Raw genomic sequence first — 15,637 nt, forward strand, 5'->3', positions numbered from 1 at the left:
GTGATGAGGCATTATATAATTATAGAAAATTAAATAAAATATGTAAAAAGCAAATTAAGTTAGCTAAGTTTGAGACACTCATTGCAAGAGAAAGTAAAAATAATCCTAAAATATTCTTTAACTACATAAACAGTAAAAAACTGAAAAGCGATAGTGTTGGCCCCCTTAAAAATAGTCTTGGTGAAATGGTGGAAGGGGATGAGGGTAAAGCCAACCTGCTGAATGACTTTTTCTACGGTTTTTATACAAGAAAATGCCATGGCAGATGACATGACCAGTGATACCATAAATTCACCCTTGAATATTACCTGCTTAACCCAGCAGGAAGTACGCCGCCGCCTCGAAATCACTAAGGTTGACAAATCTCCGGGCCCGGATGGCATACACCCCAGAGTACTACAGGAATTGAGTTCTGTGATAGACCATTATTTTTAATTTTCTCAGATTCCTTAATAACAGGGTCGGTACCGCAGGACTGGCGCATAGCAAATGTGGTGCCAATATTCAAAAAGGGGACAAAAACTGAGCCGGGAAATTATAGGCCGGTAAGTTTAACCTCTACGGTTGGTAAAATCCTTGAGGGTTTCTTGAGCGATGCTATACTGGAGTATCTCAAGAAAAATAACCTTATGACAGAGTATCAACATGGGTTTATGAGGGATCGATCCTGTCAAACTAATTTGATCAGCTTCTATGAAGAAGTAAGTTCAAGCCTGGACCAGGGAAATGCAGTGGATGTTGTGTATATGGACTTTTCAAAAGCTTTTGATACGGTGCCACACAAAAGGTTGGTACATAAAATGAGAATAATGGGGATAGGGGAAAATATGTGTAACTGGGTTAAAAACTGGCTCAGTGATAGGAAACAAAGAGTGGTTATTAATTGTACGTACTCGGACTGGGTCTCAGTTCATAGTGGGGTACCACAGGGGTCAGTATTGGGCCCGCTTCTTTTCAACATATTTATAAATGACCTTGTTGGGGGCATGCAGAGTAGAATTTCAATATTTGCAGATGATACTAAACTCTGCAGGGTAATCAATACAGAGGAGGATAATTTTATATTACAGGGAGATTTATGTAAATTGGAGGATTGGGCTGAGAAGTGGCAATTGAAGTTTAATGTAGATAAATGTAAGGTCATGCACTTGGGTAGAGGAAATAACATTTATGATTATGTACTTAATTGTAGAACACTGGGTAAAACAGACACAGAAAAAGACTTGGGTGGATGGTAAACTTCACTTTAGTGGACAGTGTCAGGCAGCTGCTGCCAGGGCTAATAAAATAATGGGATGTATTAAAAGAGGTATAAGTGTTCATGAAAAAAATATAGTTCTACCTCTGTATAAGTCACTAGTGCGACCGCACTTAGAATACTGTGTACAATTCTGGTCACCGATTTATAAGAAGGACATAGCTGAACTGGAGAGGGTGCAGAGAAGAGCCACCAAGATTATTAGAGGAATGGGTGGGCTGCAATACCAAGACAGGTTATTAAACTTGGGGTTATTTAGTTTGGAAAAACGAAGGCTTAGGGGGGATCTAATCACAATGTATAAATATGAGGGGACAGTACAGAGACCTTTCCAAAGATCTTTTTACACCTAGGCCTGCGACTGGAACACGGGGGCATCCGCTACGTCTTGAGGAAAGAAGGTTTAATCATAATCACAGACGAGGATTCTTTACTGTACGAGCAGTGAGACTATGGAACTCTCTGCCGCATGATGTTGTAATGAGTGATTCACTACTAACATTTAAGCAGAGCCTGGATGCCTTTCTTGAAAAATTTAATATTACCAGTTATGTATATTAGATTTTATGACAGGGTATTGATCCAGGGAACTAGTCTGATTGCCGGATGTGGAGTCAGGAAGGAAATTTTTTCCCCATTGGAACTTGTTTGCCACATTGGGGGTTTTTTGCCTTCCTCTGGATCAACATGTTAGGCTACGGGTTGAACTAGATGGACTTAGTCTCCCTTCAACCTTAAAAACTATGATACTATGATTTCACAGCAGGGGCCAGATCGCTGCTCAGTGTCACACACCGCGAGATCGCTGATTAGGTCATTGGTACATCACAAAACCTGTGACTCAGCAGCGATCTCGCTAGCGATCTCACTATGTGAGAAGTACCCCTTAGAAATTTCCTTTTATCATTTGCTTGTGTTTTTCTGTTTTCAGGTAGGAATTGATTTCACTGGCTCAAATGGAGATCCCAAATCTCCCGACTCCTTACACTACATCAGCCCAAATGGTGTCAATGAATATCTTTCCGCAATATGGTGCGTGGGTAACGTGGTCCAGGACTATGATGCGTAAGAGTCTCTTCTATTGCTTATGATTCTTTTATACGTGAAGGAATATTCCACCAAAGACTATCCCTTTGTATGTTGAAGACTGAAAATATTATCATTGTGACGTAACTTTCCTATACCTATGATCACATTATCAGATGAAGTAGATTTTGTTTTTGTATTGTCTGACTGCCTGCCACACATGCCGGTAAATTAGTTGTGTTGATTATGACACTTATTACCATGTAAAGGCAGGATTTGGAATTCTGCATGTGGGGAGAATGGGGGGGGTTCACATCACATGGAATTATAATCATTCCTTATACGGATCCTTTTGAATTTTTTTTTTTTTTTTTGCACTTAACCTAGTTTTTGCGTAGTATTTAAGGCATTCTATAACAATTCCTGTTTACAGAGAGTCCTTCTTCAGGCAAATTTTAAAATGCCTGAAGAAGGAGCCTTTGTGCTCTGAAAGCTTGCTAATATAATTTTTCTGGTTAACCTATAAAGGTATCACTCCTAAAATACTTTGGTCATTCTTGGGACATAGCCAGAAAAATCAATTGAAATACTAACACGGTACCACAATATTACCCTGTATTGCACATTGTTTACAGAGACAAACAGTTTCCAGCTTTTGGATTTGGAGCCCAGGTACCACCAAACTGGCAGGTAAGAAAATTGTAGGAATTTCCATACACACGCGCACGCGCACACGCACACACACATACACATACACACATACATATACATATATGCACACATACACACGCGCACACACACACATACACACACACATACACGCACACACACATACATACACACATACATATACACACGCATACATATACATGCATGCATGCATACATACATACATACACACATACATACATACACACATACACACATACATATATACACACATACATATATACACACATACATATACATACATACATGCATACATACATATATACACACACATACATATACATACATGCATACATACATACACATACACGTGCACACACATACATACACACATACATATATACACACATACACACACACACACACATATATATATATATACACACACATACATATATATATATATATATATATATATATATATATATATATATATATATATATATATATATATATATATATATATATATATATATATATATATATATATATATATATATATATATATATATATATATATATATATATATATATATATATATATATATATATATATATACACATATATATATACACACACACACACACACACACACACACTGTTTTTAGTGTAAAAGGTATGCTGGTCTTTTCTAACATCCCCCCCCCAGATTCCCCTCTTATTGGAGGCAAGTCACCTAACTGGGGAATGAAAGACAACAAAAAAAAGCAGTGCTCTGAAATGCTAGAGCATGGAAGCCATGAATATAAGAATATAGATATGCATTACTGCTAAAGTAAATCTAAGAAAAAATTGAGATATTTAGCATACAAAATTGGCCATTTCTATATCTGCTGAGTAGCCACATCAAGGCAATCTCATATTACTGGGAACCTACACTGAACTGAAGCCTTTCTCTGGGTTAAAAACCTCCATGTGTTGTCACCATACTGTTTGCACTCTGCTGTGACAGAGCTGTATAAGTCACCCGATTATGCTGTTGGCATTCCCAGTGGGAGGAGCTTTTCCTTCCATGCCTCGTTCCCAAGAGCTCACGACGTTATCAGGACGTCCCCTTCATCATCCTGCTACCAGTTATAGATCTGCTCTGCATTGTGCTCGGCTGGTTCCTGTAGGTGCTTTAGATTCTATCCATTACCTCCCCCGACCCTTCCTGACCTCCATGTCTCCCAACTTATCTTTTTTTCTTACCTTCCGTGCCCCTCTCCTGCTTGTTGACCCGTCCCTGTGCCCCCTCCTTCGGCTTGCTCTCCCTGTTACCGACTTCTGGCTTGGCCTGGACTCTGACTCCACCTCCTCCCTTGTACTGAGCTACCTTTCTCGGTTCTGACCCCGGATAGTACGACTCCTCTTAACAACCATTCAGTTGCCTAGGACGCCGTGTGCCTGGGCTCCCTCTAGTGGTTGTTTTCGTTACTGACCGCTCTGGATCTACAGTTTGGTGGATCTCATTACACACACTGTGTGCTGACTCTCCCTAGTGGGGACAGCACATGTGTATGGGCAAGTAGGAAGCTTCTATTGGTGACTTTTATTTTTTATAGCAGGTTCCCAACAGCTGAGCCCCGGCTCACATTAGCAGGTCCCCGCATCGTCCCTGGCTGATTAACCCCCCCTATATGTGATGATCGATATTGAGAGAAGAAAGATTGTGGTCCCTCACCCCTCTGATTGGTGCCCCAGCGATGTGATCGTGACGACCCAAACATTGCCATGGTGACCCAAGGTTGTCATGACAACCTCCGGGTCACCCAGTTACATGAAGCCTCAGGGGTCGTGCCAGAATCATGATTCCTGAGGCTGCGGATAGTGCAACTCTGACAGCGGCACTGTACTGCAATGATCAATGCAATAAATTATAGCTGTGATTAGAGCAGTGAAAATTAATGTCCCATATAGGAACTAAGTTAAAAGGTTAAATAAAAAAAATGTAAAAATATAAAAAATCAGAACAAATACATTTTTAATTATTCCAGTAAAGTTATATTTATGTAAAAAATAAAGTGCACATTTCCTATTACTGCATTCGTATCAACGCGATCTTTAAAACTCTCGTTAGTTAACCCCTTCAGTGAACGCCGTAAAAATATAAAAAAACCTTTCCCTTGATAATAAAGTTGACAAAGTGATTCTGTAATGCAAATGTTAAAAAAGCAGGGTTTTTTTAGTGTGATAGTCGCCAAATCTTTAAAAATATAAACCTGGTATTGCTGTAATCGTACTGACCAGAGGAATAAAGGCGCTTAATCACTTATACTGCACGGTGAACGGCATAAAAAAATAAATAAAGCCAATTCTTCAACTGCTGTTGATTTTGTTCATTCTATTTCCTAAAGATCACAATATGGCATGGCTCAAATTTATTCTGTGCTCTTCTCTGAGTGCTTACACAGGAAATTACCTGAATATCTCTGAAAATCATGATTCCGATAAACTTTGCGATGGGAAATTCACTGTAATGAGGCAGTGGGAATCACTTGAAACTACTGTCTGGCCTGTGATCTGGCGGTGTCCATCTTTATACACGTGCACAAAAGTGTGGTCAGCAACAGTTTTGTTAACCTTTCAAAGGACGTATACCACTGAACAGAGTGGAAACAAAATTCAGAGTAACTCTGCTGCCTGATTAGTGAATGGATCCATTGGGGGTTTCACCTGAATCATGTATTTTGGAAATGTAGATGAAAACCCTGATGCAAGTGCTCAGCGTAGAGCACAGGATAAATGTGAACTGGGAGCACAGGATAAATGTGAACTGGTCAAAAATGTTCTGCAACCAAACTGCCACCAAATAGCATTCAGCTCAACCCATAAAAGCACAGGTCCCCACTCAGATCTGTCATCTATTACCGGAAATATACGGGGGTTTCCATGTTACTGGTAGCACAAAGGCTCTGGAAAAGCGCCATGGATCCCCTTCAAAAAATAAAACCAGCAAAATCTAAACTCCCAAATCCAAATGTCCCCTCCCTTCTTAGCCTCATAATTTGCCTAAACCACAGTTAGCGTCCAGATGTTTGGCATTGTTGTAGGGAGGAGAGCCCACTTGCAAAATATTTGTATGAAGTACTGCAGCCTTGAGCCATTTCAAAAGGAAACTGTCTAACATTTCTAGTAGTCCTAAAATATTACAATTTAAGACATGATTGAGAAGTCTTCTCCATTCCAGTTTGTTTCGTTTTTTTAATTCCTTTCTACATGTGCACAGTAATACAGTCCCACTATTAATACCCATTTTCTTTGTCGCTCCATTGGGAGACCCAGACAATTGGGGTGTATAGCTTCTGCCTCCGGAGGCCACACAAAGTATTACACTTTAAAAAGTGTAACCCCTCCCCTCTGCCTATACACCCTCCCGTGCATCACGGGCTCCTCAGTTTTGTGCTTTGTGTTGAAGGAGGCACACATTCACTCAAGCTCCACATTTTAGTCAGCAGCAGCTGCTGATTATATCGGATGGAAGAAAAGAGGGCCCCAGGGCCCCCGGCATGCTCCCTTCTCACCCCACTAAGTCGGCGGTGCTGTTAAGGTTGAGGTACCCATTGCGGGTACAGAGGCTGGAGCCACATGCCGTTTTCCTTCCCCATCCCTTAGAGGCTCTGGGAGAAGTGGGATCCTAACCGGTCATCCAGGCACTGGGACCGGGCTCCCTCCGCAGCCCCTGTGGGAATCTGCCGGACAGGAGACTTAATATCATCAGGGACAGGCCCTGCATCCAAAAGGTACTCTGTGTCCCCTTAGGGACGGTGTATGGAGCGCTCGTGTCACTGACACCGCAGCGGCTGCTGTATTTTGATGACGGCCGGGACTACCGCGCCGACCGGGCCTGTTTGTCGGCCGCGGTATTAAATTTAGTCCCTGGCTTCTGCGGCCTAGTACCATAACTCCCGCCCCCGGGCCTGCCAGTCAGGGGTAAGGGCGGGACGGTCGACTTGACGTCGACAGTGAGGGCTGGAGCATACTTTAGTGTCCTCCTCCCCCCTCACTGATCACTGTGGGGCACCAGATTCCCGCACTTTATTAGTCGCCGCCCACGGCCCCCTCCTCCCCTGAGAGCTCCGGCAGCCATTTTTACAATCATTCTGCCGGTGGAGGATTTCAGGAACGAGCTCTGCAGCTCTGGGAGGCCCAAGGCAGGGAATCTGGTGGTCACACAACCGCTTTGGGCGGTCGGTAAGCCACACCGGTCACCGGTGCTGGTCCCCCTGGGGTGCCGAAGTGTATATATTTATATATATATCTGTATACATTTTCTCTGTTCGGCCGCATTGTGTTTGCTGGCTATATACCCTCAGTGATCACTCTCCTAGGAGACAACAGCATGTCGTTCACAAGGAGCAAGGGTGCCAAGACACAGGGTTATTTTGCAACCTGTACCTCTTGTGCGGCTATGTTACCTGCAGGTTCCACCTACCCTCACTGTGAGCAATGCTCGGCCCCTGTTGCACTCGCTCAGCCGGAGCCTCGGGCACTGGTGGGACCCTCGGCTCAGGTAGAACCGCCGGCTGCCCCTATCCAGGTGGCAGGGACAGTTTGCAGTTTTGGCTGAGAAACTCTGAGTCGCTTTCACAATCCATGGCTCAGTCTATGGACAGATGGTCTGCTAAGATACTAGAAGCCTTGCAGTCCAGACCGGTCCTTACACAGGCCCCGGGCACTGTAGAATCATCGCCCCCAGGCCCCTCTCGGGCTGCGCTGCAGCGTGCTCCTGGGGTGGCCCCTAGGTCTCACGGGGAGGACTCCGGCACGGACCGCAGTCCCAGACCGGCTAAGCGGGCTCGCTGGGAATCTTCCCTGACTTCATCACGCTGTTCGGGGTCTCAGCTTGATGACTCTCTGGAGGATGAAGCGGACGTCGCAGCTCAGGGCTCTGAACCTGACGTTGCTCTCAATCTTGATACACCTGAAGGGGACGCCATAGTAAATGACCTTATAGCGTCCATCAACCAGGTGCTAGATCTCTCTCCCCCAACTCCACTTATAGAGGAGTCGGATTCGCAGCAGGAAAAGCACCAGTTTAGGTTTCCCAAACGTACACGGAGTGCGTTTTTCGATCACTCTAACTTCAGAGAGGCTGTCCAGAAGCACAGAGCATTTCCGGACAAGCGCTTTAATAAGCGCCTTAATGACACACGTTACCCCTTCCCCTCTGACGTAGTTAAGGGTTGGGCTCAATGTCCCAAGGTGGATCCGCCAGTCTCTAGACTGGCGGCTAGATCCGTAGTTTCAGTGGCAGATGGTTCATCGCTCAAGGATGCCACTGACAGGCAGATAGAGCTCCTGATGAAATCCATCTATGAAGCCACAGGTGCGTCTTTTGGCCCGGCCTTCGCAGCCGTGTGGGCACTCCAAGCTATCTCAGCTTGTCTGTCTGAGATTAATGCGGTCACACGTACCTCTGCTCCGCAAGTTGCGTCCTTGACTTCTCAGGCGTCGGTATTTTCATCCTACGCCATGAATGCCGTCCTGGACTCTGCTAGCCGTACAGCGGTAGCGTCCGCCAATTCGGTGGCAGTCCGCAGGGCCATGTGGCTACGCGAATGGAAGGCAGACTCTGCTTCCAAGAAGTTCTTAACCGGTTTGCCATTTTCCGGCGACCGATTGTTTGGCGAGCGATTGGATGAAATTATTAAACAATCCAAGGGAAAGGACTCGTCCTTACCCCAGTCCAAGCCAAACAGACCGCAGCAACGGAAAATTCAATCGAGGTTTCGGTCCTTTCGGCCCTCAGCCAGGTCCCAACCTTCCTCGTCCAACAGGCCACAGAAGGGCCAGAGGAACTCTTATTCATGGCGGTCTAAGTCACGTCCGCCAAAGGCCGCCGGAGGCACCGTCTCCAAGGCGGCCTCCTCATGACTTTCGGCCTCCCCAAACCGCATCCTCGGTCGGTGGCAGGCTCTCCCGCTTTTGCGACGCCTGGTGGCCAAATGTCCAAGACCGATGGGTGAGAGGCATTCTGTCTCACGGTTACAGGATAGAGTTCAGCTCTCGTCCCCCGACTCGTTTCTTCAGAACATCTCTGCCCCCCGAGCGAGCCGAGGCACTTTTTCAGGCGGTGAACACTCTGAAGACAGAAGGAGTTGTGATCCCCGTTCCCCTTCAGGAACGTGGTCGCGGGTTTTACTCCAACTTGTTCGTGGTGCCAAAAAAGGACGGATCATTCCGTCCCGTTCTGGACCTCAAACTGCTCAACAGACATGTGAGAACCAGACGGTTTCGCATGGAATCTCTCCGCTCGGTCATCGCTTCGATGTCCCAAGGAGACTTCCTAGCATCAATCGACATCAGGGATGCTTATCTCCATGTGCCGATCGCACCAGAGCATCAACGCTTCCTGCGTTTCGCCATCGGGGACGAACACCTTCAGTTTGTGGCACTGCCGTTCGGCCTGGCGACAGCCCCACGGGTCTTCACCAAGGTCATGGCATCCGTTGTGGCGGTCCTACACTCTCAAGGCCACTCGGTGATCCCTTACTTGGACGATCTCCTAGTCAAAGCACCCTCCCGGGTGGCATGTCAACACAGCCTGACCGTGGCTCTGGAGACTCTCCAGAGATTCGGGTGGATCATCAATTTCCCAAAGTCAAAACTGACACCGACCCAATCACTGACTTACCTCGGGATGGAGTTTCATACTCTCTCAGCGATAGTCAAGCTACCGCTGGACAAACAGCGTTCGCTGCAGACAGGGGTGCACTCTCTTCTTCGGGCCCAGTCGCACCCCTTGAGGCGCCTCATGCACTTCCTGGGGAAGATGGTGGCAGCAATGGAGACAGTCCCCTTTGCGCAGTTTCATCTGCGTCCACTCCAATGGGACATTCTCCGCAAATGGGACAGGAGGTCGACGTCCCTGGACAGGAACGTCTCTCTTTCCCTGGCAGCCAAAACCTCTCTTCAGTGGTGGCTCCTTCCCACTTCTCTGTCGAAGGGAAAATCCTTCCTGCCCCCATCCTGGGCTGTGGTCACGACGGATGCGAGTCTGTCAGGGTGGGGAGCGGTTTTTCTCCACCACAGGGCTCAGGGAACCTGGACTCCGACAGAGTCCTCCCTTCAGATCAATGTTCTGGAACTAAGAGCAGTGTATCTGGCCCTGAAGGCGTTTCATCGCTGGCTGAAGACCAGGCAGATCTGCATACAGTCGGACAACGCCACGGCGGTCGCGTACATCAACCATCAGGGCGGCACGCGCAGCCGTCAAGCCTTCCAGGAAGTTCGGCGGATTCTGCTGTGGGCGGAGGCCACAGCATCCACCATCTCCGCAGTTCACATCCCGGGCGTAGAAAACTGGGAAGCAGACTTCCTCAGTCGCCAGGGCATGGACGCAGGGGAATGGTCTCTTCACCCGGACGTGTTTCAAGAGATCTGTTGCCGCTGGGGAACGCCGGACGTCGATCTCATGGCGTCTCGGCACAACAACAAAGTCCCGGCATTCATGGCACGGTCTCAAGATCACAGAGCTCTGGCGGCGGACGCATTAGTTCAGGATTGGTCGCAGTTTCGACTACCTTATGTGTTTCCTCCTCTGGCAATGCTGCCCAGAGTGTTACGCAAGATCAGGTCCGACTGCCGCCGCGCCATCCTCGTCGCCCCAGACTGGCCGAGGAGGTCGTGGTACCCGGATCTGTGGCACCTCACGGTGGGTCAACCGTGGGCACTCCCAGACCGACCAGACTTGCTGTCTCAAGGGCCATTTTTCCATCTGAATTCTGCGGCCCTCAACCTGACTGTGTGGCCATTGAGTCCTGGATCCTAGCGTCCTCAGGGTTATCTCAAGATGTCATTGCCACTATGAGACAGGCCAGGAAACCAACGTCCGCCAAGATCTATCACAGGGCTTGGAGGATCTTCTTATCCTGGTGCTCTGATAAGGGTTTTACCCCCTGGCCATTTGCCTTACCCACCTTTCTTTCCTTCCTTCAATCCGGAATGGACAAGGGTTTGTCTCTCGGCTCTCTCAAGGGACAAGTTTCGGCGCTTTCCGTGTTTTTTTCAAAAGCGTCTAGCCAGACTTCCGCAGGTCCGCACGTTCCTGCAGGGAGTTTGCCACATTGTCCCACCTTACAAGCGGCCGCTGGAACCTTGGGATCTTAACAGAGTGCTAAGGGCTCTTCAGAAACCACCTTTCGAGCCGCTGCGGGATGTCTCTCTATCACGTCTTTCGCAGAAGGTGGCTTTTCTAGTGGCGGTTACATCGCTCCGTAGAGTGTCGGAGCTAGCAGCGTTGTCATGCAAAGCCCCCTTTTTGGTTTTTCACCAGGATAAGGTGGTTCTGCGTCCGGTCCCGGAATTCCTCCCTAAGGTGGTATCCCCGTTTCATCTCAATCAGGATATTTCCTTACCTTCATTTTGCCCTCATCCAGTTCACCAATGTGAAAAGGATTTGCACTTGTTAGATCTAGTAAGAGCACTCCGGCTCTACGTGTCTCGCACGGCGCCCCTGCGCCGTTCAGATGCGCTCTTTGTCCTTGTCGCTGGCCAGCGTAAAGGGTCGCAGGCGTCCAAGTCAACCTTGGCTCGGTGGATCAAGGAACCGATTCTTGAAGCCTACCGTTCTTCTGGGCTTCCGGTTCCTTCAGGGCTGAAAGCCCATTCTACCAGAGCCGTGGGTGCGTCCTGGGCATTGCGGCATCAGGCTACGGCTCAGCAGGTGTGTCAGGCGGCTACCTGGTCTAGTCTGCACACTTTCACGAAACACTATCAGGTGCATACCTATGCTTCGGCAGATGCCAGCCTAGGTAGGCGAGTCCTTCAGGCGGCGGTTGCCCACCTGTAAGAGGGGGCCGTTTTCGGCTCTTTTTATCGAGGTATTCTTTTACCCACCCAGGGACTGCTTTTGGACGTCCCAATTGTCTGGGTCTCCCAATGGAGCGACAAAGAAGAAGGGAATTTTGTTTACTTACCGTAAATTCATTTTCTTCTAGCTCCTATTGGGAGACCCAGCACCCGCCCCTGTTGCCTTCGGGCTGTTGTTCTGTTGTGTACACATGTTGTTCATGTTGAATTGTTCCTTTGGTTCATAGTTTCAGTTCTCCGAACATCCTTCGGATTGAATATCCTTAGACCAATTTATAAGTTTCCTCCTTCCTGCTTTTGCACCAAAACTGAGGAGCCCGTGATGCACGGGAGGGTGTATAGGCAGAGGGGAGGGGTTACACTTTTTAAAGTGTAATACTTTCTGTGGCCTCCGGAGGCAGAAGCTATACACCCCAATTGTCTGGGTCTCCCAATAGGAGCTAGAAGAAAAGGAATTTACGGTAAGTAAACAAAATTCCCTTCTTCACTCTGTTATTACATTGACTGAAAATTGTGCTTAATTTTCAGGTGTCTCATGAGTTTGCCTTGAACTTCAACCCCAACAATCCTTATTGTCCAGGTAAGTTGTCCTTAACCATTATGCCACAATTACTGTGCTTACGTATCTAAAGGACAAAAAATGTCTCCCAGGAAGGACATAGCCAATTATGTTACATAGAATTATGGGGGTGTCCCACAGTGCATGAGTGAAACCTAGCACAGTAGGATTGGGGGGCCTGCACCATTGCACGCAGCAGTCTCCCCTTGCTTGTAAAGAGAAAAATTGGGTCAGCTCACCTGTATTCGGACCTTCCCTTCCATGGAGCATGGAAAAACACCCTGTCCGGTGTGAACACTGAAGCAAAAAAAGAAAATCCAGCTTCCAAGGTTTGGATAAAATTACAGGCTTTATTGCAAACTTACTAACTATAACGCGTAGCTGCTTGAACAACCACGGTCAATTCATTAATTTTTTCCTTTTTCCCCATTGGGGTTCTGCACAACTTGCCTAGATACCTTTGCTATTTGGAATTTAATTAGTAAGTTTGCAATAAAGCCTGTAATTTTATCCAAACCTTGTATGCTGGACTTTCTCATTTTTTTGCTTCCCCTTGCTTGTATTTTCAATAACAATCTAGCAGATTGCTTTCAATCAAATCAGCTGCTCATTGGAAAGACTCTGGGGGGGGAGTAGGGCTTGGAAAATGTTTACTCTGGGGCTCAGACGTCTCTAGCTACGCTACTGTGAAAATATATGCAAAGATTAAGGGAGCCTGGGATTATAAGAATGCAGGCAGCATGTTCCAGAGCAGGGGGAGCTGAGCAGAAGGGTATATAGTTTTGTGAGAGAGGATTCAGTATAACTTGTGTTTTAATCGGTTTGTCTTCTGCCTTTTCTGGGATTTTTAGTCCACAGGGCAGTCCTATTTGTGATTGACATGTATATCTGTAGGCAGGCTTATACAAATAAAGCTGTCAGTCACCGATAGGACCACCCACTAGACCGAACACAGCACCAAAAGCAGTGGTTTAAATAATTAAAGCACAAGCTATATTCGGAGAGTCACTTAGTGGAAGTGGCAAACACTAGTGGTCTACTAGGATTTTTAGAGCTTGATAGACCTGGTGTTTCCAAAATGTTGCCTATGCTCAAGATGGCGGGGTTAGTCTGGAGAAAGGTGAGCCAAGTGACAAGTTTCATTCGTATTTTAGCGGACATGCCTCTGTGTCAGAATCCTTATTATCTATCCTGGTATCTCAGTCATCCTCTCAGATTTGGAGCACTCAAACGTCCTTTTAATTGGTGGCCTTTATGATCAGTATCTACTGCTAAATTTTGATCAGTTACAATAAGTATGAGGTCTCAAGATCCCAATTGTGTACATATCTTCAATTCAGGTCTGCTATCAAATCACAATTACATTCACAAAATGTAATAGGTGACCATATCTACCTTCCCGTTGATAGGTATTCTTAAGTCGCAAGGTCTCATATCAGCCCTGTACACATACATGCCATCAATAGATGTTGGTTCTACTTCACTGAAAGTGAAAGACAAGTGGGAGATACTTATTTCCAATATTAGTGAGGTGGACTGAAAGATCTTGAAATCCCCCTTTTTGTCTTCCCTTCAGTGAACGCTAAAATGAATCCATTCATTATTCACCAAGCCTACCTAGCCCCATCAAGGTTGAACCAAATGGGTAGATTACCCTCTTTGGAATGTTTGCAGTGTCACACCTTAAACACACATTTCTGGCACATGGTTTGGACTTGCCCAATTATTCTCTCCTTCTGGCAAAGTATGGTCACCGTCCTATCCGGCTTTCCATCCTTTCCTGTTCCACTAGATCCTAAAATATGTTTATTTGGGCTACTGGATAAGGAAATATGCAGTCACGATACCAAAATCTTTCTAAGGCCCCCTACATGTACTGGAGATATGTTTACACACAAACTCATTAAAACCTGTGTTGATTTTCACACTGTTCATGTTTTCACACGGTTCGCATGATCCACACAGTTATGTCCATTATTTACAATCGGCATGACTGATGAGGGCCAATAGCAGTCTATGGGTCCGTGAAAAACGAGTGCAGCACATGGATAACATCCTTCTGCTGTTCGTGTGACACGGACCTGAATTAAATACATTCAAGAAATTAAAGATTTTTCTACGTTAAAGGGAACCTGTCACCAGATTTTTCACTTATAAGCTGCGGCCACCACCAGTGAGCCCTTATATACAGCATTCCAGAATACTGTATATAAGAGCCTAGGCCACTCTATAGAACGTGAAAAAACACCTTTTATACTCATCTAGGGGGTGGTCTGGTCCGATGGGTGTTGCTGCTCTCGGTCCGGTGCCTCCTCTATCCTGTGCAGTCGCTGTCCTCCTGCCCAGCCCCGTGTGGATGACGCGTCCTACGTCATCCACACAGAGGCCTCCATTGCGCTACTGTGATTCTCAGGCATGAGGCAAGGTCAAAGACCGCCCACGCACTACAATACTCTGATCTGCCCTCAGCCATATTGTGTATAGCAGTATTGTATATAAGGGCTTACTGATGGTGGCTGTAGCTTATAAGGGGAAAAACCTGGTGACAGGTTCCCTTTTAAAGATGTGCAAAGATGAGAAATCGATCGATTGGATGGAGGGATGGATTTTACATCTATTAACCAAATAAATAATTGACAAAAAAAACCTTGTTGGGGTTCCCTGCCCCCCATGTTTCACAACCTAACCAGGAAAAGTAAAGCAGGCAGCTGCAAGCTGATATTACCAGGCTGTTAAGGTTAATGATTATCTAGCCATTCCCAGCCTAAAAATGCCCCAGAAGTGGCGCATCACATTAGATGTGCAAATTCTGGCGCTTCGCCTCAGCTCTTTCCAATTGCCCCTATGTGTTGACAATCAGGGTACTGGTTTATGAAGTTGAGGTCAGCTGGCAACAAGCTTTGGTGTTAGTAATGTAGTGTTGTCTATCAGACTCTACCATTGATAACCCAGTAAGGAATAAAAAAAAGTGTTTATTGAATTTTTTTGTTTTTGGATTACTTGGTAAGTATTTGAGAGGTGCCTATCAAACACCCCCATTACTAACCTTTGGGCCAAATAACCATGGACCTTCCTAGCCTGCTAATCAGTCACCAGCTGTCTGCTTTACACTGGCTGATTATCAAAAATGAAGAGGTCTCCCATGGCTTTTTTTTTTTTTTTCCAAATCTAGTATTTATTTTGTTAGTAGTCGTAACATCAATCAAATCTATCTACATCTTTAACACAAAAAGCCATGCATTTTAGTGTTATGCATTTTTTTCCTGTTCTT

General features: G+C 46.1%; 1 protein-coding gene across 2 annotated transcripts in view; it reads left to right on the plus strand.

The window, feature by feature from the left end:
- CPNE1 (copine 1) overlaps positions 1–15,637 on the plus strand; it is a 121,366-nt gene that overhangs the window by 78,603 nt on the left and 27,126 nt on the right. For both annotated transcript variants that reach the window (XM_075349904.1, XM_075349903.1), the window contains exons 11-13: positions 2,190–2,323; positions 2,920–2,974; positions 12,336–12,387. In XM_075349904.1, the coding sequence (XP_075206019.1) occupies positions 2,190–2,323; positions 2,920–2,974; positions 12,336–12,387 (241 nt within the window). The remainder of the gene's footprint in view (positions 1–2,189; positions 2,324–2,919; positions 2,975–12,335; positions 12,388–15,637) is intronic.

The sequence above is a fragment of the Anomaloglossus baeobatrachus genome, chromosome 5 (assembly GCF_048569485.1).
Source record: "Anomaloglossus baeobatrachus isolate aAnoBae1 chromosome 5, aAnoBae1.hap1, whole genome shotgun sequence".
NCBI lineage: Eukaryota > Metazoa > Chordata > Amphibia > Anura > Aromobatidae > Anomaloglossus > Anomaloglossus baeobatrachus.